Source organism: Passer montanus, unplaced genomic scaffold (genome assembly GCF_014805655.1).
Source record: "Passer montanus isolate IOZ18808 unplaced genomic scaffold, ASM1480565v1 scaffold41, whole genome shotgun sequence".
Classification (NCBI taxonomy): domain Eukaryota; kingdom Metazoa; phylum Chordata; class Aves; order Passeriformes; family Passeridae; genus Passer; species Passer montanus.
This window is the reverse complement of record NW_024368930.1, coordinates 6,560,935-6,584,377: the sequence shown is the minus strand read 5'-3', so window position 1 is coordinate 6,584,377 and position 23,443 is coordinate 6,560,935. Positions and strand designations below refer to the sequence as shown.

At 53.8% G+C, this 23,443-nt stretch overlaps 1 protein-coding gene across 5 annotated transcripts in view; it reads right to left on the bottom strand.

Annotated features, from left to right (window-relative positions):
* The window catches only part of ZNF512B (zinc finger protein 512B), a 29,653-nt gene extending 6,501 nt beyond the window's left edge, over nucleotides 1–23,152 (bottom strand). Inside the window, exons 1-14 of one of the 5 annotated variants that reach the window (XM_039719315.1) lie at nucleotides 23,134–23,152; nucleotides 18,951–19,073; nucleotides 17,883–17,962; nucleotides 16,985–17,113; nucleotides 16,462–16,634; nucleotides 16,044–16,297; nucleotides 15,194–15,265; nucleotides 13,484–13,618; nucleotides 12,038–12,162; nucleotides 9,556–9,648; nucleotides 8,657–8,755; nucleotides 7,624–7,911; nucleotides 6,880–7,071; nucleotides 509–610 (exon numbers count right to left, since the gene is read on the bottom strand). In XM_039719315.1, the coding sequence (XP_039575249.1) occupies nucleotides 509–610; nucleotides 6,880–7,071; nucleotides 7,624–7,911; nucleotides 8,657–8,755; nucleotides 9,556–9,648; nucleotides 12,038–12,162; nucleotides 13,484–13,618; nucleotides 15,194–15,265; nucleotides 16,044–16,297; nucleotides 16,462–16,634; nucleotides 16,985–17,113; nucleotides 17,883–17,962; nucleotides 18,951–19,071 (1,863 nt within the window). In that variant the 5' untranslated portion in view covers nucleotides 19,072–19,073; nucleotides 23,134–23,152. Of the gene's footprint in view, nucleotides 1–508; nucleotides 611–6,879; nucleotides 7,072–7,623; nucleotides 7,912–8,656; nucleotides 8,756–9,555; nucleotides 9,649–12,037; nucleotides 12,163–13,483; nucleotides 13,619–15,193; nucleotides 15,266–16,043; nucleotides 16,298–16,461; nucleotides 16,635–16,984; nucleotides 17,114–17,882; nucleotides 17,964–18,950; nucleotides 19,074–22,312; nucleotides 22,344–22,782; nucleotides 22,888–23,133 lie in introns of those variants that run through there. The other 4 variants (XM_039719314.1, XM_039719313.1, XM_039719316.1 and 1 more) reach the window with 4 other exon arrangements.
* Between the last annotated feature and the right edge of the window lie 291 nt (nucleotides 23,153–23,443).

Here is a 23,443-nt window from a genome sequence, read left to right as displayed (position 1 = left end):
GGCTCAGCACCAGGGTGGGGTTCACCTCTCTGTCAGCTCGGGCCAGGGCTGTGTTTCACAGGGAGATGAGGCACACGCACCATGCCCTGAGGTCTGTGCTTGTCACAGGGCTTTAAAAAGCTTGGCTTAAATCTATCTTCACTTAGGAAAAACAGGTTCTCTGCATCAAAAAGCTGTGCAGGATGTGCAGTCTTCACCCTGTCAGGATCTTGGGAGCTTCCCAAAGGCAGCTCCAGAGCTCAAATTGGGCAATGCTGCACCATCAGCCCAAGGGTGGCCCTGTCCCCAAGCCTGGTGGCTTGAGCACACAAGGAGGATCACAAAAGTGGGACATGCTTTTACCAGACACAGCAGCAAGCTCAGGGAAAGGAGGTGAAATGAGTGTCTGAGCATCACTGTGATCAGGGGCCCAGTAAGAACTATTTTTGGTGGGTTTCTGCCCCAAAAACTCCCCCTTCCTCCTGCAGATGGAGACCAGCCAGCCCACAGAAGAACAGGCGATCCTTACGTTGTTAGGACAGTTGATGCGGCCCTTCTCCTTCACTTCATTCTTCCAGTTTTCCAGCAGCCTGGGATTGAGCTTTGGAAGCCCTGGCCGGGTGTAGTTGAGCTGTGAACAATAGCAGTTGATTAGCAGAGCTGCACACCCCAGCCCAGTCCACGGTCCTGCCTCTTCTCATGGGTCTTGCCCTGCTCCAAAGCGAACAGGAGCTGAAAACTACTTGGGAGGCTTCCTGGGATGCCATTCCCCCCCTGGGCACCGCAGAGCAGGGAGGTGGCTCTGCCCACTGCCCTGCCACCAGAGAGGAGTCCCTGGCAAACAGGAGAGGAGAGGCTCCTGCTCCCGGGTCCATGCCCAAGGGCCAGGACTGGACCTGGAGTTTTTGGTGCATGGTGTTGGCACAGCCTTTCTCCTGTGTTTTATAACCAGGGGAATAAACAACCCTGCACACTGGGCAGAGGGGCCAGGAGCCTCCATGGCTGCCTTCCATGCATGAATGGGCACAACCCGTTAAACAATGAGAGGCTCTTGTGTCTCTGCCTCTCCTTCTGGCAGGGCTGCTCCTTCCAAGTGCTTTTAATTAGCGCTTTATTAGCGACTTTGAGGGTTAGCATAGCAGGCTGGCCTTCCCAACTCCAGTTCTGCCTGCTCAGCACAAGCCAAGGCAGCTGTGGCAGCTCCAGGCACCTCCGGGCCTCCCAGCCACTGTGCCTGGCCCTACCTGCAGGGCTGCTCCCAGCCTGACACTGAGCCACTGTGCCAAGGTCTGCAGGGGACACCGGGCTGCACAACCACACCAGCACAACTGCCAGCCCAGCCCGGTGAGCTCTGCTAGAGCCAGGGGATGTTGTTTTGGTTCTTAGCCCCAAACCTTCCAAGTGGGAGCAATGCTGGGTGAGCCCACAGATGGCACAGTGCAGATGTGGGTACCTGAGCACCTGCCACTCTCCATGGGCACCTCTGAGCACGGGATGCAACTGCATCCCTTCATCCATGCTGGATGGAGAGGATGAACAGCCACAAGGTGCTTGCAGAGGTGCAAACCCAGGCCAAACATTCCCTGAGGCCCTGGAGCTGGTGGTGTGGAGGCAGAAGGAAGCTGGCTGGATTTCTTTTCCAGCTGTGACTTTTCCTGAACATGCTGATAAAGCTGCAAATCTGCATTTGGCCAGCTCGCCCCAGCTGTCTCCAAACCTCCCTGCAAAGGGAAGCTCAGGATGTTGAAGGCTCAGATGCCAGCCCCTCCTTTCTGCCCAAATTGAAGTGATCCATGTGCCCCTGCTGCCTTCCCCTTGGCACGTGGCAGGGCACGGCTGGGTCAGGGAGCACTGGGCTCCATGTGAGGGGCAGGGGCACAGGGCCTTGCAAAACAACAGCGCTGTGAACACTGCTAAGGACGGATGTGGATGTGGAAAACTCCCCCGAGCCCCAGGGCTGCAATTCTGTCGTGCTTCGCGGCTGGGGGAGATGCCAGCAGAGCTCTTTGAAGCTCTGGGATGGTGCATCTACCAAGAGCTTGGTCCCCAGCCCAGGGAAGGCAATGCCACCTCCAGGGTAGAACACAGGAGTCCCTTTCTGCCATTGATACTGCGAGCCAGGATGCCAAACAGCCTCCATAATTAAAACCCAATCAATCCCATGAATGAGCAGACATTAACGGTAACCGCACACAGCCCCAGCAACAACCTCTCCCTCCGCGTGTCCCCGGGGAGGAGGCGAGGGGGGATGTTCAGAGATGTGGACTCTGCTGCTCTGCTTTCCCACTCCAGAGAAAAATCCCTCCCTGCTCTCCTCCAACAGTCCTGCACAATAACATGCAAATCCCATGTCTTCCCAGGGCGCTGCGGTTCTGGGAATGTCAAAGTCATCTTTATGTCTCTATTAAGAGGGAGCCCCAGGCATGGAATATTTTATATTTTTTTTTCTTTTCCATTTATTTTCCTCAAACAGCCTGTAAGTGAAAATTTTCATGGCCAAATCATTAAACGACTACAACTGGTTTTGGCTACAACCCATCTCTTCTGAACAGTCAAAGGATGCTGGGCTGGGAAGGTTTGTTTCCTTTGACTGACGGTTTTATTTAATTAAAATTAAACTTTCATATTTCAATCCTCCCTGCTCCCTAGACAGCTCTCCCCTTCCCCAAAATACATCACAGTAAATGAGAACCATGCAGGATGGTCTCAGGCTTGTCTCAGCTGACAAGCACCCCTGAAGCCTCACCAAGTCCCCAGCACAAGGTACAGTTCCCCCTTCATCCTGTGGAAGTTGTGGGTGATGCTGTGAAGGCAAAATGCACCCAGGGGTGCTGGGCAGCAGCCAGGTCCCACTGGAGGGTCTGCTGAGCAAGGGGAGGAAGGATGGACTCGGCCCCACAGCTGGAGCTGGGATCCGGTTTGGCCCACAGTGCCCTGAGTCTGCAGGGCTCAGCCTGGCTCCTGCCTGCATGCAGGGCCATTGTTTTGGGGGACAAACTCAAGCCAGCCTCTTCTGCTCTGGAATTTATCCTGGTTCCAGTATAAAACCTCAAGCCTGGAGATGACTTTTCCCCTTTAGCTTTATGACTGGCCTACGGCTGCCCCTTGCTCCAGATCCCTGGCACCCCACGGCACCAGACTCCACAGGGATGGGCAGACTCCATGGCTGTACCTATTGACACTGAGACCCCAAGCTGTGGGGAGGCAAATAGAGTGTCCACGTATCCCACAGTGGAGCTCTGCATCCCTCCCTGTGTGGCACAGCCCCTGCTTGGGCTGCAGGAGCCCACAACAACCTCCAGCACCTTGAAGCAAGGAACCCCACCTCAAGCTCTACCAAGAAAGTGTCACACTCTGAAACAGTGGAACATTCACAGCATTTTCTCCCCTTCTGCCTCTTAGATGCCTCTTCCCTCTGCTCAAGGAGGTTGTTTCTCATCCCCCATTACATCCCAGAGCCCACTGCCATGAGCTGGGAACCTGCAGCCTCAATGCTGCTCATGGGCAGGGCGACAGCCCCAGCAAAGGCCAGAGGAGGGTCGGCATCATCCTCATGGAGCTTCTGCAGAGGGGATTTTTCCCAGAAAAGCAGCAGGGGTGTGCCCTTCCCCATCTGACATCCCCAGCAAGCGGCTGTTGTGAAACACCCCATCTGTTTCAGCTTATCTGGAGGCAAATAAAGATCGGAGCGAGAAAATAAGACTCCAGTGTATATTTAGAAATGCTGGATTTGGTTAGCAGAGACCGAAGGCAGCGCGGGGCCTGGGATCGAGCAGCAATCGTTTATTCTGATGCCATTGCTTTGGTGTGAAGGAATCCATCCTCCCGGGAAAGGAGAACGCATCCCACCACAGGCCACCAACGGGATCCAAACCCAGCATCCCTCTCCCCGGCTGGGACCGGCTCCACGTGGCCACAGAGCAGGGGCTGCAGTGGGGCTGTTCCTGCCGAGAGCTGAGAACCCCGCTGTCCCAGCAGCTTGTGCCTTCCCCTGGGAAAAGGTTCTGCTGCCTGGAAAAGGGATGGAGAGGGGTGGCTTTCTTCATCAGCTTCCTTGAAAACAACACTGACTGCTGGGACCATGGTGGGGAAGTGGAGAGTTCAGGGATGGAGCTTGTTCTGTGCTGCAGCAAGTTTGGGTGTATCCATCCACCTCTGGCTACAGACCTGAGCTGGGAAGCATCTGTCCCTCTGGAATCCTGGAAATCCCTAGGACTTGCTGAAAAGGGGAAGGAGCAGCTGCCATCTGCTGCTGCTGATCCCTGACATCCCACTTCTCTCCACGTCCAGTCTGCAGGCCCAGCAGTGTACTCCCCATGGCTGGGCATGACTCGGGGGGAAGTAGAGGTGCTGGTGTGGTGGCTTTTCTGGGAATTCCATCAGTTCCCACCAGTCCCAGTGCCCTGGTCAAGGTGAACTGGTGTTTATCTTCCTGATGCTTCAGTGGCTCTGGGATGGCAGTTCCCTCAGGGAGAGCCACCACACATGCTTGGTGGGGTGGTGGCATGGGGATGCTGCTGGCTGCTCTGAGCCTCCCATGTGGCACAAGGCTGTCCCACAGGCAGCTCTGTTTTGGGGCTGTAATGAGGTCAAATTGGGCACTTGCTGGGAAGTCTCTTTCTACACCCTGAACTGAACCAACTTATAAAGGCAAAGCAGTTCCTGAGCAATGCAAACCGTGGCTGAGCAGAGCAGCTCAGAGCGTGCTGAAGTCAGCAAGCTCCCACCAGCCTGCCTGGGCAGAACCTGCCTCCCACCTCCTCCCAGCAACGCTCATCAAGAAAAAATGTCATAGACTGAACAGATTATAAAGTGTTGTCAAGGGAACGTGACAGTCACTGCAAGACGTACCCACAGGCACACGCACGGATTCACCCACTACACTGACTTCCTCCAAAATCCATGTGGGATTTCATGCAGGGCCTGAGGTCTCTTGATCCTCCAACTCAAGAGCCTTGTTTTGCCATCTGGGAGCTGATCCAATTCCCCCCTTTCCCATCTTTAATGCAAAACTGCTTCTGCCAGCCTCACAGCAATTCTTTGGTTTTTACCACTGAGATGGGGCTCAGTTAAACTTGAACAATCAGACTCTGAACACAAGAAATGTCTCATTAAAAAAGCCCACCAGCACTTCATGGAGAAATTACGCCAGTGCTGGGACCTTTATGATGCCTTTGTCAGCCCGAGCATCTGCCCCTGCTCCAGGCCTGGGGTCCTGGCTGCTCCCTCAATTCAAAAAGAAAATACCCAAAGCCATGAGTAAAGGGAACAATTCCAAGTGGAAAGAGAAGAATGCAAGAGCTGAGACAGGAGAGAGGAAAAGAGAGCAGCACACCTCTTCTCCCACAGTATCTGAAATGAAACAGCTACTTTGGGCTTGTTTTTTTAAAGTTATTAATGCATTGCAGCTGAAGTCATCTGGAAACCAACAATGGCTACAGCAAGCACTGGGGAAATAAAACGTTTGCAAGCAGTTCTGGCCCTGAAATGCTCAGCTCTGCCTCAAGGTGGATAGCAGCGCTGCAGCTGGATCCCTTTCTGTGCCAGTGCTTCACTGGGATGCTAACAGAGGTAAAGAAGCTGCTGCCTTGTTTCTGTGCTGGTTTTCCAGCTGTCCACCACATGCAGATCAGAGGTGAGCCAGGCTTAGCTTAGCTGGGTCTCTGCAGGACCATGGTGGCACTTCTGCTGAGCACACACAGGTGCCAGGACAGCGTGGGACAGCCTGTGGGAGCAGGAAGGCATTTTGGTGCAAGCTCTGCTCTCCTGCCACCCCTTTTCCTGGGGTGACCACCATCACTTCTCCAAGCTGGCTCTGAGACTTGGGCTGTTCTCATGGCTTGGGGTAGATCCTGTGGGCTGGGACTGTTCACACTCTCCTCATGCCCTCTGATCCTCACTTTTATCTTTGAAATGTGCCCATTATCTTGCCAGAGTGAATTTCAGAGCACTGGACAAGAGATGGCCAATTCTTCAGAGCAGGGAACAGGCCTGGCACCCACCTGCAGAGTCACTTGCTCAGGAAAGAGGCTGCACCTCGTGCAAAGACTCTGCATTGAGTCCTGGCAAACAAAAAGAACTCCTATTCCCTCTCTTTTTTCCCCTTTACACTGAAAGGGTTTATGATTTACTGCTGCTTCATTCCTTTTACAGTCCAGAAGGAGCATACCTGGAGGGAATTTCAGCTTTAGTACACCCCCAGGAATAATCATGTCCTCCCACAGGCAGAAGGGAGGTTTGGTTCAATGTGTGCTCACTCCAATGACTACAAAAAGCTCAAGCCTTTGGGGCCCTGTGTAAACCCTGCAGCACTGCTGCTGGAGCTTGGGGGACTCAGTCCTGTCTCCACTCACTGCCTTCCTCTGCTCCCAGCAGCACTGCTCTGGGTTGCTGCAGGCCTTTTACCCCCAGGAAAGCATCTCCCAGAAGTTAAGGAAGGGACAGGAAGGGAGGGAATTCTGCCTGGGGCATCTTTGCTCTCTGACAGAGCAAAGGGAGATGGTTTTGGATCTGATCTGCTCCCTTCACGTGTTCCTCTTGGCTGCCAGCCTCTACTTCCCTGCTCAGCAGGGACCAGAAATGACCTCCCACCCCAACACTCTCGGGGCCAGACCTTGATCTCTTCCCAGTGCTTTACCTCTTCCTGCAAAGGGCACAGCTGCCTGCTGCTGGGAGCCTCCAGACCACAGCGGCTCAGCCTGCGCTGGGTGGGCTCTTCAGCAATAAATCTGCCATCACAGCTAATGAATTTAAGGCACAACAAGTGAGACGTGAGCCCTCAAACAGCTGGGGCCAGGCTGCAATCCTGGAATCTCCGTGTACAGCTGGAGCCAGGCTAAAATCCTGGAATCTCCGTGTACAGCTAGTGCAGAACCAAAAGGAGAACTAAAGGCTGCTCACCCGCTTTGTTTCAGGCACCAGGTCATCCTTCATCCTCCTTTTGGTCCAGTCCCTGGCCAGCTCATCCTCTGCTATCTCCTGGAGGTGGAAGACAGCTACTTGGGCCGACGTCCGGCGGATGCGGCCGCTCGGGGTCCTCTCAAAATCTTCTACAGGACCAGGCTCCACCTTCACCTCTGGCTCCTCTGGAGGCTGCAAGAGAGACAGAGTCAGCGAGGGCAAGACAAGAGAACAAGGAAGGGGATGCTGGGATTTGGGCTGTGTGTTTCCAGTCTTGCTTTGTGCCTCTGCACTGGAGCATGGGAGCAAGGGGAGCACCCACCTCCCTCAGCCCAGCAGCAGCCACAGACTGTGTCCCTCCGTGCTCCCATGTGTATAAATGTCTCCAGTTATTAGATTTAGGGAGTGATTAGTGTCGGATGCACTGTCACTAGGGATCAACAGAACAGAAAGGGATGCTCCCCAGTGACAGATCCTGCCACCCCAGCACTGGCAAGCAGCCGGCGCTTGTGAGGGAGCGGCCCGGGGTCTGGTTTTTTTTTCCTGCACAGCATAGATGCAGGGTGGGCTGGAGCAAAGCCCTGTGGGCACTGGGGAAAGGGAATCCTGCTGACCACTCCCATAAAACAGCATTTTTGGAGGGGTGGAGGAGGGTGTACCCTGTTCCCCCAACACTGCACGGTACAACACACACGCATGGCGATTTGAGGGAGAAAACAACACCGGCCCGACATCTGCACCTGCCTTGCCCGGCCCGGCCCTGCCCGGCTCTGTCCTGCCCGGGGGCTCCGCAGCTCTGCAGTCCCCCCCGGGGGGGGATGGCCCCGCTCCTCGGGCTGCCGAGGCCTCCGGGGGGCTCACCGAGGCCGTGTGTTCTGACCGCACATGATAGTCGTGGCCAGCCTTGGATTTGTACTTCTTGCCACAGTGTGGGCAGCTGAACACGGGCTTGTCAGCCTCGGCAAGCTGCTTGCCACACCGCTTCTGGTGGTACTGGTAGCCCATCAGGCTGGAGAAGTTGGCCACACAACCCTATGGAGATGGGGAGAAGGGGAAGGTTAAGGAGGGCTGGGGCTTCACACGGCCACAATGTAAATGTTGAGGAGGAACGTTCCCAAGGAGCCCACTCTGAAAAGCAGCTCTGCCAATGTTGGGGAGCAACACTCCCGAGGAGCCCACTCTGAAGAGCAGCTCTGCCAACCCCCTCTGTCCAAATGTTGGGGAATTTGACAGTTCCCGAAGAGCCAGGCACAGGCACAACAGACAATGCCCTGGGGGGATGGAGGAGCTGTCCCTGCCCCGGCATTCCCTGCCCCAACACACGGACAGAGCTCTCTGGACAGACACACAGCAGGCAGCAGGAGGGGAAGGCACTGGGGAGGCTCTGCCTGCAGGGAGAGCAAAGCACCCGCGGGACAAACCTCTGCCACACGCCTCCCTTACCTGTTCGTGACTTGTCTGCAACCCGCTCGGCTCTGGTTTTGGTGTGGTTTGGTTTGGATTTACGCTGTGCCCAGGACAGGCTGTGCTCCTTCCTGAGCTCAGGAGGCAGGATCTGCTCTCCAGAGCTCCTCAGTCTGCCCTGTGCCCACCCTCCTGCAGGGCTGTCCTGCTGCTGGAGTGCACAGAGCCACTGGGACAGGGATTGGGATGGCTGCGCTAAGGTGGAAACGCTGAGCACATGCCAAGGGATGCCTGGAGAGTACATGTCCCCTTCTGCATGGGACTCACTCCTTCCACTTTTTCACAGAACGAGAAACAAGAATTGTTCTTGTACCTCATTGGGGCATTTCAGTTTTCCCATCTGCTTTAGCACTTTCCTCAGCCTTTCCCGCTCTTCCTGTTCACCAAGTCCAGCGGTTTCCACAGGAACAGGCTGGAAACAAGGAAGTAACAGAAGCGACAGAGTCAACCATTTACTCATGTCCTCTGTGCCAGGAGTGGATGGTAAAGCCCTGCCTTGCAGGGAGCTGCCCTGGGCTGGAGGGAACCTCTCATTAGCAGAGCTGGATCTCCCACTACTTCGTTTGTGTGTGCTGGATCTCCTCAGGCCTTTCTTGTGATTACACCCAAAGGGCCAGCTGAGAAACCCAGGAGCAGTTCCTGCACAGAGGATTCACCAGCAAGACTGAAGAGCAGGAGATTAAGGCACAGGTAAAAGACAAGTCACAACTGGTAAGCATGGGACACGTAGAAATGTAGTTATGCCTTGCCCTAGTATCTCAGAGATGTACAAAATTTATTCATGATAAATTTTGTGGCTGCTTCTCCCATGCACACTGGAGAGCTAAAGACCAGATTTTGAGATTCACGCAAGGCAGAACCCATCAGTCCCAGATTTGCAGGCACAGTTTTGGAGGCAGAGCTTTGCCACTCAAAATCCACCTCACCATACTCACCAGATCTTCCCCATGTTGGGATCTGAATCCCTGTTTTATTTTTTCAGTCCTCTGCTCTACTTATCAGGATCAACATGAGCCTAACTCACTACCTGAGGAGGAAATCCCTTCCTTGGCAGGAAGGGGGAAGGCCACCATCCAGGCTGAGCAGTGTGTGAAATGCTCCAAAGGTGGATCCCTCCTTTACAAAGATCATAGAGACAGGACTTTTGGTGGATGGCTTCCTCACCTGCAAGGAGAAAGGAGGCACAAGACGAGCCCAGCCCAGCTCCCTTACCTTGCTGACGTGTTCAGCCATGGTGTGGTAATTCAGCCCAGCTTTGGACTTGAACTGCTTTTTGCAGTGCTGACACTTCAAGGCATCCTGCAGCTGAAGGAATTAAAGGCAAGTCACCAGACAGGACACATCCTTCCAAAGGCTGCTGCTGCTGCTGGTCAATATATGGTGGCTGTTGTTGCAGCAGTACCCAGTGATAGGACCCAGCAGGCAGCACTGCACCCCTGTTTCCCATCCCAGGCCCTGCCTGCAGCTCAGAGCTTTCTCTCTGTTGTCCTGGATACTGTTATCAAACTCACATGCCCCAGTTTTTGGAAAACACTCCATTTTGGATTTAGATTTAAAGCCTCACTGGCTGAAAACATCTGGATCTGGTGTCTTACTCTTCCTGTTAAAGGGTTAGAGAGAGAAGAAGTTTTGATCTACCAATGCCAGTGGACTGTGCACTGCAGTCCTGTTAAGTAAGACAGATGCTGGCGTACAGTGCAATTTCTGGGTGCCTGGGCTGTGTGAAATTAAGGGCACAATCACAGGAGGATATTTTCTACCTCTCACTGCCCTGCTGTTTGACCCAGCTCAGCCTCCTGAGTGTGTGGGGAGATGCATTAACTGCACACCCTGAGGTAGAAGGGGCACTTGCACAGTGGGTGAACAGATCTCGACTTTTGCTGGGGCAGGGGCCAGAATTTACTGATTCAGGAGGTTCATGCTCTGGGCACCAAGAGACAGAGTATCTCGACAGGGAGCCTGTGCCTGGCCAGCCGTGGTCATTCCTGCTTCTCCTGCCAGATGATTGAAGGGAGAGTGCTGAAGGTGAAGTAAGACTGAACTAAAAACTGGAGAGGCAATGAAGATGGATCTGCAAATCTCTCCTCATTATGGAACTCTGGGAAAATGAAGAATAGACTCACTGCAGTCAGTTGGGAGTGACTCATGGTACCTGCACTCCCATCAGTTAATCTTGTCCCAGACCCAAGCACTTCATCCTAAAAAGATGGATGCTAACAGCTCCTTCACTCATTAGGTGCCACTAGCAGCTAAACTTGGGATTTACTCCTCTGGTCAATACTTTAAAACATACCATGTCCAACAAGCCCCCCTACCTGGGATACAAGGAGATATAACTGTCCTTGCCTCCTTCAGGCCCAAGCATGTTGCAACCCTCTCCATCCCTTATTTCCTTTCCAAAACCAAAGGAAACAAGTCACCAAGCAGACTGCTTAGTGCAGATTGCTCCTTTTTTTTTAATAAGAGTTTTGGGATCCTGCACATCCTTTTCCCATTGTCCAGCTAAGGAATATAGCAGTCATTAAAAAGAGGGGGTGCCTCAACCCCCGGCTGGCTCTGATAGGGATCCCACGTGGCTATAGCAGTAGGGTGTCACTAAGGTTGTGCCACAGGTGATGGAATGCTGAGAGCTGGACCTCTGGTCACACGCCTGGAGCTTAGGGACTGTCCTGCCTGGGTTTCCATGAAGCACCCCAGCTCCCAGAGCAACACAGCCAGCTCTGGCAAGGACTCTACCTCTCAGGAAGTGTGACAGAACACCCACTCCAAGGGCTGGAGCCCAAAATCTTCAGCTGAATATAGGGCTGGCATATTGCCAGTAGGGAAGACACCACTGACTGCTCCAGCAGAGCCCTGCTCAGCAGGTCATCTGGCTGTGCAAGCTGCACACAGCCAGCCTGGCTTGGGAGATGCTCCAAAGTGGAGGAAATATGACCAGTGATGGCCAGGATCCCCACTCCACCGAGGCCAGGAGGATATTGGAGGCAGCAGGATTCTGCCCAATGTTGCTGTAGGATGGAGTTTGGGAGGGAGAGCAGCCTCCCACTGCTGTATAAACAGCAAGGCAATGGCTGGGGAAGCATTTACAGCAAATGAATGTGGAATCAAAGCCCAGCCACATATTTTCAAAGCAGGAGGCATCGATCCCACGTTGGCTTTCTGTGGCGACGGCTCCGCCAGGTGACGGATGAAGATGCAATCCTGTGCTCTGATGGATGGTGGTGTGGCACAGAGACAATTTTTCACTGCACCATTACTGAACTCCTGCATCCTGACAGCCTGCCTGAGCACATCCAGGCTCGGAGTCTCCCTGAGACACGCTCTCATGCAACCAGTTTATCTGGTCTGATACAAGGCGCAGCACACAGTGACACCCCACAGCCAGGGCTCCAGAGGAGGCCAGATTAGAAACAACCCCAACAATCTCTCCAGCCTTAAAACTATTTGTTTAGCTACTAGAAATACCTGACTCTGTTGAGACACTGGGGCAAAGGGATTCAGAATTGCTGAGAATTAGTGTCCAAATCCCTCTGGGTCAATGCAAGCCAGCCAGCAAGCTGAAGATGACCAGCAAGTGTTCTATCAAACACAGTTGAGAAAGGTTTTAGGAGCACCACTGCACATTTATGAGGCACACATACACATCCATTCCCCCCCAAATCCACGTGTTTGGCTGAATAAAGCAAGGCCTTACTTTCTGGCAGACATCCATGTGTTTCTTGAGTCCCACAATAGTTTTCCTGGTTATAACACTGCAGGTTGGACAGGCAACTTCCCCCTTCTCGCTGATCTCCCGCTGCCACTGGTCCTCGGGGTTTGCTGGTGAGGGAAAGAAAAGAGGTGTTACATCCAATCTGCCTCAGCTGCTTGATTTGATAAGTTGAAAAGCAGTGAAGTGGCAAAGTTCCTGATATTAAAAAAAAAAGATACACTCTCCCAGGCAAAGCCAAAACTGGACATGAACCGTGCAGCTCTCCCTGTCCCACTCTCCTGCAGCTGCCCAAGTAAACTGGGTCACTGGGTCAATTTTATGTGGAGTTACCAGACCTGGTGACCTGGGGAAAGACCCAGGTCTTTCCAACCACTCTGGTATCCTGCACTCTGGGAGTTATAAAAAGATGATGATGCCCCCAGCCACCTGATCCTGCCCTGCTTGGAATAACTTCCCCCTGCCAAATGAAACAATTAGCGGGAGTGAAACAAAGGTGAGCATCTCAGCTCCATCCGGACGTGTGCCTGGAAAGCTCCTCTGGCAATCCTCTTCCCGACACACACGGAGGAAGCTGGGGGACTGCTGGCTTCCAAGCATCTGTTTATTTGACTGGCTGTGACTGGCCTTTAAAAAAACCCAAAATAAGAGATATGTGGGGCCAAAAGCAGCTCCCAGGCCCAGAGTTCACGCTGTGTTCTCAGCAGAGCAGCGCTGGCCTTCCAGCAAGGGAAGCCTGGGCTGAATAAAATCTGCCAAGTCTGTTTATTTGGATGCTCTTGCATGGCTGTGAGATCAGAGAGTCGTTTATTTGAATTTGAAAGCAGTGCAAGGCACTGCAGCTGTGTTTATCTTGCACATCCTGCGTTCCTCCTGCTGTCAGAGCTCTCAGGGAAAGCAAGCAACCTGTGCTGGGTGTAGGCTGCACCTCGAGGCTCAGGGAAGGCATCATTATGCCCAGAGTTATGCACTGGTGTCATTCATGGGAATGATGTTAGAAAAATGCCATCATCACACGGGTCACATGCTGACTCACAGTGAAGCCAGGTGGAACTTGGCTCTCAGCTCCCAGCACTTTCATCACGTTGACCTGGCAGTGAACTGAAGGTAAGGTGCCCCTCAGGATGTCAGTTGTGGCAGCACCAACACTTTAGCAGCAGTGGCTGTTTCACACATCTGTGTTATACCTCAAAAGGGCAGGAGCTGTGTGCTCCTACCTCTGACTTTGTGCTGCTTCTCCTGACAAACCTGCCAGAAAATTCACCCAGCAAACAACCCCACTGGGCCAAGAGGGGTGTGGGGACCATGAGCTGCAGGTGAAGATGGGGATGGAGGCATGAAGGTAGGGGCCATGCAGGCTTGGGGTAGTGCACAGTAAGGAGCTACCCTGCACACAGAGCTGCTGCTGTGCTTTGCCCCCACCAGCCTCACCTGCTGGTGGATGCACAGATGTTTCCTTCTTCACACCAACTCCTGGAGGTTTCTTTTTCAGCTCCTCCATGTTGGCATTTCCCTCCAGCTTCTTGGCTCGATGAGCTTTTGCTTTGTCCTCTGCTTTGACAAGACCTGTAAAGAAAGAGGATTTTTATTCACTACTTGCTTTCATGCCTTCAGAGCACTTCACATTTAACAGGTAAAAAATCTCTCCCTCTAAACCAGGGACACTGAGCTGGCTGCATGTCTGCCAAGGCTGTACATGCAGGCTCAGGTCCATAATTATGACAAGCGATATTCTAACAGCTTGTGGTATTTTACAAACAGCATCATTTTCCCCAACACAAGTTTATGAACTATGGAAACTACATGGCCAAGTGAGGTAGGGTGCCTCCAGCCAGGCAGACAGGCTGAGGAGAAGGGAATAGGGTGTTTTTCAAGAAACTGAAAGAGGGAATTGGAACAGCAAGTTCAGTGTGTAAAAGGGATGTTCCTGCTGATGCTCCTGCACTGGAAAGGTTGTTTAACTCCCCTGGATCCCCAAATCCACGTGCAGCTCAGCCCTGTGGCTGCACTTCCACAGAAGGTGCTGGAGGCAATGAGGTGACTACGAGGGTCAGATCCACATCCCCCTAAACCTGGGGGCTGTGACTCTTGCAAACCCAGGGTCTGAATGGAGACAGCACCCCATGACATGCTGGGGCAGCCTTGTCTTTGGGCAGTGACTGCCACATGGAGCTTGGGCTGCATAGGCAAACACCTGCCCCATCTTCACCTTCTATCTGAGGCACTGGGTCATGGGGACACCTTGTTCTCCACAACCCACAGCAGATGGTTCAGTCTCCAGCAGTGCCTCTGTGGGGAGGATAAGGGAAACAAGCCCAGACTTCCCAGGAGCCAGAGGAAAGGAAATCACAGAGACCACATCCAGCCTGCTTGTCAGTGTTCAATCCCTTCAAAGCAATCAGTGCCTCTCCCCCGAGTGCCTCATACTGGAAGGTGCTGCCTCCTGCAGTGCCTGGAAATCTGCTTCCTATTTCTCAGGCTGAACATATCTCATAGTCAGCCTGAATCCAGTTGCTCTCGTTCCAGGGATGCTCCAGGATTTCCCCCTCCTTCCCAGCCCATTTGGGTGTATTTATGGAGCATGACCAAAGCCCCACTTGCTCTTGCTTTGTCAGGCTGCAGCAGCCAATTCCTGGGCCTCCTCTCAGCAAACATCCCGGCAACATGTCTCCTCTCCCTTGGATTCATTCTCCTGAACGTGGGCGACCAGCCCAGGAGATGGAGGCTGAGGGATGGGTGCGTCACGAGCCTTTCTAGGCAGCAGAGTTCCCTCCCGGCTGCTGGGAAGGCTGCGGCACCCAGCACGGGGGGATGCAAGGAGATGATGTTTCTCATATCTCGCTGGTGTCAGCAGCTCGTTACTCTCGTGTTACAGATGAGCATACCCGGATCCTTTCCTCTCTTCCCTCATTTCCCAGCGCAGGCTCCGGAGCAGAGCAGACAGGGTTGTTATCAGTCCCAGCTCTGCTGCTGCTTTTCACTCCCTTTGTGACTCTCTCGTGGTAAAAGGTGGCAGCTCCTCCGGTGTGAGATCCTCGGGCTTTGTCTCCACCACAGTGAAGGATCTTGGGGAAGGGACTTCCCTGCAATGCCCTGGGGAGAAGGTACAACCTACAGCTGCCTAGAGTTGTCCTGTATTACCTTTCAGTCCAAATGTCCCCGAGATGGATGGCTGCTCCCCCGTAAACTTCTTAGGAGTTTTCTGTTTCCTTCCTGACTCAAAAGAGAGAAACAGAGAGAGAGATTTGGTCAAATAACTGTACTGCCAGAGAGATTCACCAGTCCTAGGGCATGGGGTGGGCACACACTCCATGTTAGGAGTGGGTCAAAGGCTGCCAAATGAAGCACCCACTCACTAAACACCAACAGACTGCTGCTTCCCACTCCGCAAAGCCAGGATAAATCTGTTATTCAGGATTAATTCAATGAGTGAAAGTGGTGGCTGTATCTAGTGCAAAAGCTAAGCAGTTCCCACATGTGGCTGTGGTGGTTCGCTTTGATGTTGCAAACAGTGGAAGCCATGATGGGGACAACCACTGCCCTACACCTGCTCAGCAGTGGCCATGGACAGATAGAGACTCCTCACCCTGTCCTAATCCTTCAGGAAGATAGGTTTGCCAGAACCACCCTGGTTTAACCTCATACATACACTGAGAGAGGACAAGCTGACACAGCAGCTTGCTGTGCTGCCAGGAATTCAACCCATTTCCAATCCTATCATAACATTGTTAAAGTTGGAAGATCTCTAAGATCACTGAATCCAACCACCACACAGGTCCTTTAGAATATTTCCACCACAGCTACAACGGGGCTTTAACTCCCAGTGAAGCTGCAAGAAACTAGAGAGCAGGGCAGGGCAAATTATCAAGGACTGGAAACAAGGCTTGGCTATCCCCTGGATTCAGAGACAGTCTCAGCAGTGTTGGCTGCAGCAGATCCCCCTCCCATGGGACACCTTCTGAACCAGCATAGCCCTGGGCTCTAATCTTACTGTGCTTCATCCTCTCAGGGTCTTCCTCCTGCAGCGAGGCCTGGCTGCCCCGCTGCTGCCCGACGTCCTTGCCACTGGAGGATTTGGCCGTGGGGGTGGCAGCTGCCATCGCCTCAGCTGCTGCAATCTGGAACTCCTTGCTCTCCCGGCTCTCCGCCAGGCACTCGCCATTCTCCGCGTGCTCCTGGGCCACGGCTTTTTCCGTCTTTGCCTGTTTGGGATGGATGGTGGGGCAAGCTGAACTCTCAGCAGGTCTAGGGCAAAGCACAGAGGGCTTGTTTAAAGAGGGCTTGTTAGACAAGTGTCCTGACACCTCTCCCCCCTCGCCAGCCCAAGTTGGAGGAATGGAGGCAGGCATGCTCCCCTTCTCCCAACCATCCCTGTGCCACTGCCATGCAGCCCAGCCACAGCCTGGTACCTTTTCTTTCCACTGCTCTTCCCAATGGCCTTGGGCACTTTGTTTTCTGCTTTGCTGGTTGGCACTGGCCGGTCCAAGTGATTCCAGAGCCGATGCTTTTCCAGCTGGGTTTTGGAGGTGAAGGCAGCTTCGCAGTATGAGCATGAGTATGTCAGCTTCTCTGAGATTGCACCCTGAGTGGGGCAGGGAGAGGCAGGTGAGCACAGATGTTAGATCACAGGAGAGAGGCTTTTTCTGACACAGGCATGAACATAAATCATGTGTAATACCCTTCTGCCCTTCCAAATGGTTACCCAAAGTCCATGATCCCTCTGAGCCAGACCTCACACTGAGCTGCAGAGATCTCAGTCCTTCTCTTATACACACCTCACAAACTGCTCCTGGCCCACCTCTGTCCTCCCCATTCCCTCATTTTAACCTCACGTTTTTCCTGGTGTTTAAGGCCTCAGAGCAGCTTTACCCTGCAGATGGTAATGGAAGAGCCAGCCACTGGAAAGGACAGACAGCTCTCCAGTCTCCTTACCCCTTGGCAGCGCTGATAGTGGTACTTCAAGCCATAAATGCTGGGGAACTCCAGCCAGCAGCCTGAATTGGGACATTTCACCCTAGAGTGGGCTTTGAATTCGTCCTTCCACTGGTTCATCAGGGGGAGCTGGGAACAGGAGAAACAAGAGATAGCTGAATGAAGAGCACCCTGTGCTTGTATGTGCTGATGCATCCCAAGGGAGGGCACATGGGACCTCTGATATTCCCAACCATCCCTTCCATCACACAGACATGACGTGGACCCCAGGGGTGTGTTTCAGTGTAGCAGGGCTCACTCCAGTGAGAGCTGCTGGAACAGATGCTGCACCATAGGCTAATGATACCTGCTGAAGCTTTACCTTGCCGTGCTTCCCAGAGCACATGAACACTTCCTACCAGGCTGGGAATAAATCAGGCCTGAAGTCACTCGGCTGATTTAATCACCCCACATTTCATCTAGTCCGTAAATCACCCCATGCCCCTGCTCTCATGACAAACTGCTCCATGTGTTGTCCATGCTACCAGGCAGGAATTAAACTGCACAACTCTGCAGGGAATAAATCACCCCCTTGCCATTGCTGCTGGCTCATTAGCCAAGCCTGACACGGCTGTGACAGGTCCAGTCATCAGGACATGGCCCTGGGAAAGTGAGGCTGGAAAGGGGTACAGTTCCTTAACCAGGGTTTTGGAAGATAATGATGACTGCATGTAGGGGTTGAGGGACCAAGAACTTGCTCAGCCCAAGACAAGGCTGCTCTGAAGATTAAACCACAGGGAAGGAAGGTTTAACAGTGGAATGGGCTGGCTGGAGTGGTCTGTGCAGGGCACATCAGACAAAGTGAAGCAGGGAGGGCCCAGGCAAGGAACCACAGGGACTGGAGTGTGTGAGGTCTTACAGGGATGTCTTTCAGTGCCTGGTTCTCAGCCTTGGGTCTTCCTTTCTTCCTGCCTTCGGTTTTGTCACTGGTTGCATTTCCTGCAAACAGACACAGCACACATCACCAGCTGTGCCAGAGGAGCTGCTGTCCCAGTAATTCTGCTGCCCAGCCCCAGCTTCCTGCCTTGTGCCCTCAGCTCTAGGCTGGCCATTCTCTGTCCTAGCAAGGATGGAGATGCCCCTCTGGAAGGCAATGGCAGCTCCCTTGCAAATGAGGTGCTGATAAGATGTGACACAGGGAAAAATGGTCTCCTGAACACAGGCGTGTTCATATTGCGGACAGCTGGAGTTCATTCCCTTTAGCAATAAGTTATCCTCCTCTGTTTGCAATTATGGCTTTAATCCCCTCAAGGTAACAGTGGCATCTGGGAAACATTTAGGGCACACGCATTTCCCCACAAAGCCACTGATTTTGGAAGCCCATCTGAGCTACACTGCTGGGGTCCAACCCCCTCCAGGGGTGCAGGCACCCCTTGGCATCCAGAGCTGCCCTTACCAAGGTAAAGGCAGTGGGACCCTCTCCCACAGAGGGGATCTGCCCAGCACAAAGAGACAGGAGGAAAAATCTCCTTGGGCCCGGAGATTCCTGGATAGAGAAATCAGCCATCCATCAGCGTGACAGCCCTTAGTGTGAGGGTCCCCTGGGGCTTGTATGCTAGCAGCCTCATCCCGGGGGCCGCGACACGGGAGGCAGCAGATGGCCTGAACTCATTTAAGCCTTTCCATCCTTTGATGTAACACTTAGCTACCAACACGATAAATAGGCGGCGAGACACCCATCTCGTTAAGCCAGACACACGCCTCCCCAAAGGGAGAGACCATCTCCATCCCTCCCCTCCTGCTCCCAGCAACCAGCTCTCAGAGATGGGGTTTTTTGGCCAGCACAGCCCTCACTGGTGAGTCGAAGTGAGGAGCAGACACCTCGAGACCCAGGCCACTTGTTTTGGCAACCACCCCCAAATCCTGCCTCTGGGCTCATCCTCTCTGCCCCATCCACCTCCACTGAAAGGAGAAATCAGCTCCTTACCCAGCTTGGGCAGCTCTGCCGGTGGGTTTATCCTCGTGTCTGTCCTGCTTTCTTTGCTGGCAGTGGGTTTGTTAGAGCCTGCAGTTTTCCTTCCACCTTTACAGGTATAGGAATCCGCCATCTCTGAAAGAAGCAGGGGAGGCGTTAAAATTCACTCCTTGGAGCTGGGAACAACACATGGTGAAAGCAAGGAGAGCTGCTGGGGAGGGAGGGAGGGAAATGAGAAAACCATCACGCAGCTTCAAGATTTCCACAAAGAGAAGAAACGGGACGTGCTTCCGAGTATTTGTTCTACAGTTGAGGAACGCCACAGACATGGCTGGAAAGCTGCTTTCATTACAGCCTGGCTTCCCCTTCACATACAATGGCAAAGACTTTATTAAAAATTATGGGCTGACTTTGCCCAGAGAAGTAGTGAATAAATGGCTTTTCCTCTTCGTTTATTTCTCCGCTTTCATTTAAGACACCAAAAGCAAAAAAAAAATAGTGAGTTTTAATGAACAGATGTAATGATAAATTTCCAATTTTCCTTATTAATGGGAAACTGTTATAAACTGAGAATTGTTAATGTTATCTGAATTTTCCGTACTAATAATTCAATTTGGCTTCTCTATAAATAATGAACGTCAGGAATTATCGCACAAGGCCCACTCTCACTCCTGATGGAAGTGGGCAGTAGGACACCTCTCCATTCAGCAGTGCCAAGAGGAAGCCCACGGCATGGCTGGTTCTGCCTCCAGCTTAAAGTTCCTTCTTCCCCTCCTGACAGCACAAGCAAAGGCACATCTGAGGATGGGGCTGCTCTGGGAGATGGATATGGATATCCATATAAGGATTTGGGGAAAAGAAGTTCTTCATGCCTCCACAATGAGAACATCAGACCCTTGGGAAGAGATTCCTTGGACCACCATGACCTTGAGACCTTGGCTGGGATGGGATGCTGATGTGCACCCATGCGTTGTTTAAAACACGGATTTGACTCATCACCTGCAATTCCTCCCACGTGTTTAGCATCATTTAACTCGAAGGAGCTGATTCCCAAAAGCATCCACACTCATCCTCTCTGTCCTCATGCCCAGAGGATGGAGGAGCATCTCCTGTGTGGCCAGACTGCCAGGCATGCCAACAACTGTGGGACACGAGGGTCCAGCAGTTCTTCCTGAGGTGTCCCCAGGGACCTTCCGTGTAGGATTAGGGACTTTCCATGTGGGATGCAGCCCACATGCTCCAAGAGCTGGCAAAAGCTTCCAGCATGTGCTTGGCTGGTGACACATATGTGGTTGTTTGCATGGGCACAAAGGTTAATCAGATCAAGTGAGAAATTCCAGCTTGGCAACTGGTTCTGTGGCATTTGGTGCTGAACATGGGGATCGCTGATTCGACTAATTTGGGCTCTTTTGGTGGGAGAGCTGGGTAGGAGTTTGTAGCCTGCCTGACAGCAGCTCCTTTCTGGAGCAGGCACAGAGAGGGGTCCCTGTGGTTCCTTCCCAAATCACTGCTCCACTCCTACCAATGTGGGCACTGCTGCTGTCCCCAGTCCTGCAGGGACAAATGTTCCAGTCCCTTTCCTTCCCATGCTGCATCCTGGCACCTCTGAGCAATGCTCACTCAAGCTGCTCAAAGGAAAAAGGGGAAAAAAGACTCAAGAAAAAGTGAAGTGAAAGCTGAAGACAAGATTTCTGTGCTTACAATGGGGTGAGAACCGAGGGGAAACACACACAACTGACACCTCTATCCAGCCAGAGCTAGTGCCAAAACACAACAGGGGATGGAGCACAGATCTCCTTGCCTGCCTTGCTGGCCAACTCGAGGTGACACACAAAGAGTGACAGCCAGGACAGACCCTGCTGACATCTCTGGTGCTCTCCTCCTGCACCTCAGGACACTGCACACCACTGAGCACCACCCCAGCTCTTCCTTCCCAAAACATCCCAAGCGCCCAGCTCAGCCCTGCTCCAGCAGCTGGACACCTCTCATCCCCTGAACACATCTGTCCCCTCAAAGGAATCCTCTCTGCCCAGCTTAAGCGGTGCTGAATCTTCTGTTTTTCCACACCAAATACTCCTTTGCATTTTTTCCATTATTTTTTAACCAAATGAAAAATAAAAATCTCATAAACCTGTCAGCAAGAGCCAAAATCTGCTCCCCAGCCACTGAAACAACCCCAGGGATCACAGAGGAATTGTCCTGGAGATACAGAGCAAAAATTTTTTTTTGTGGGGCTTTTTGGTAACATTCAAACTTCTCACTCAGTTTTGAGTAACACACACTGAAAATAGGCAACAGCCTGTGCTCTTCCACACTTTCTTTAAGGTTTTGTTGAAAACTCGTTTGCAGCTGGTAATGGGAAGAGAAGGCTCCACAGGTTCTGGCCATGAGCCAGGGGTGGGAAGGCTGGGCCAGGGAGCATCTTGATGTCCCCAGCTCTTTGTAGGTAACTTTATAGAACTTCATGGCAACATTTTTGAAACATCCCACTCCACCTCTGGGAAAAAAAACAAACTCCTGTGGATGCAGGCACCAAAACATGATGAGAGAAGGCAAGCTGGCACTGCTGGGAGCAAAGGTAAGGAGGAAACCCATGGCTGCGGGAAGGGGGAAGTGACATTTGGGAATGACAGGCACTGTTCCCAAGCCACTGACTGCCCTGTGCAGCTGGAAATTTGGCACAGAATGGCAAAGGGGAAATAATTCCACACAGAAATGCCTGTTCATTAATTTGGATAAGGCCTGGAGAAGCACGTATGTAGCCAGGGATGGCTGTGACCCTCTCACAATGCCCTTACCAGGGGAAAGCCACCTGCAGATCATGATCCCATGTTTTCCTGCCAGGATTCCCACCCCAGTCCCATCGCTATGGATGGACTTTGCTGCATGACAACTGCCCATCACCTGTCAATCTGCTCTACCTATCATCAATAATTTACCAACAGCTCCAGAGGTACAGAACACCAAAAGCCAAGGGAGCTGCCTGTCCCAGGACAAGACATGTGCCAGCAGAGGTGCAATGAGGCCAGCACGGATGATGGATGCCAAAGGGCACTGCCACCCCTGCCGCTGTCGGAGCTGTGCTCCCTCCCATGAACTCCTGGCAGAACCAGAGATGCTGGGGAAAACTTGCAGGGAATGAAGACAAGGCAGTGGAGGGAGAGGCTTCCTCTCCAAGAATCGCCCTTGCTGGAGGTTTCCCCAGGAGGGAAGCACGTGGCGGGTGAAGCCCTGCCAGCCGCTGCCTCCCTGGGCACGGCTGGCAGCCGGGCAGCCCTGGGGGGACACGGCACATCCCTCTGCTATCACCCAAACCGAGTGACACCCACCGGGGCTCTCCAGGAGCGAGAACCTCACCCGAGGCACGCACGCACCGCTCCTGCCGCACATGGCTCTGACCAGGCGCAGACGAGGCTTTGGAGGGTGTAAAGTTTCTGTTCGAGGCGCCCTATCCCGTCCCTCCCCTCTCTGTCCCCGGGCACCGACACGAAGGGAAAAGCGCCCGCACACGCCTGGCAGACAATGAGTCCGCACGGAGCCGCGGGGAATGGGGTGGCCCTGTCCCGGGGGTCAGTGCGTGCGGGGAGCTCTGCCCGGCGCCGCTGTCACCCCTGGGCGCGGGGAGCTCTGCCCTGCGCGGCGCCGCTGTCACCTCCCGAGCAGGGACACCTCTGCCCTGTCACCTCCGGGCCCGGCCGTGCCGCCCGCGTCCCCTCGCTGCCCCTCCCCGCTGTCACCCCGCGGGCAGCGCCGCCCGGGCCTGTCACCCCGCGGGCCCGCGCCCCATCCCCGTCAGGCGGCCGGGGCTTCCCCGCGGGCCGGGCCCGGCACGGAGGGGACGGACCGCCGCCACCGGGCCGCTCCGGCCTCGCCTGGTTCCGGGACCGGCACCGGGATCGGCACCGGGAGGACGGGCGGGGGCGCCGCCCCGGGAGGGCCGGACGGGGCAGCGCCCCCCGGGCCGGGCTGACCTGGGCAGGTGCGGCCGGAGCCCGGAGCGGGCAGGGTGCCGAGCTGCCCTCCGCGCCCCCAGGCTGTTTGGCCTCCGTCACAGCCTCCGGGGTGCGGGCAGCGTGTCCTGGCCGCCGTCCTGGCCTCCAGGGTGTGGGAGCTGAGTGTCCTGCCTGTCATCCTGCCCTCCGAGGTGTAGGTGCTGAGTGTCCTGCCTGTCATCCTCCCCTCCAGGGTGCCCTACCTGCGGTCCTGCCCTCCAGGGTGTGGGAGCTGAGTGTCCTGCCTGTCATCCTCCCCTCCAAGGTGCCCTCCCTGTTATCCTGCCCTGCAGGTCGTAGGCAGGACGCCTTTCTCCTTACCCTATTCTCTCTGGATGACCTGCTTGTCGTTCTGCCCGGCAAGGTGCCCTGCCCGTTATCCTTTCCTCCAGGGTGTCCTGCCCATCATTCTACCTTCCAAGGTGTTGGCAGTGTCCTGGATGTCACTGTTCTCTCCAGGGTGTGCTGTCCATCACCCTGCCTCCAAAGGTGCGGGTAGGATGCCCTCCCCAT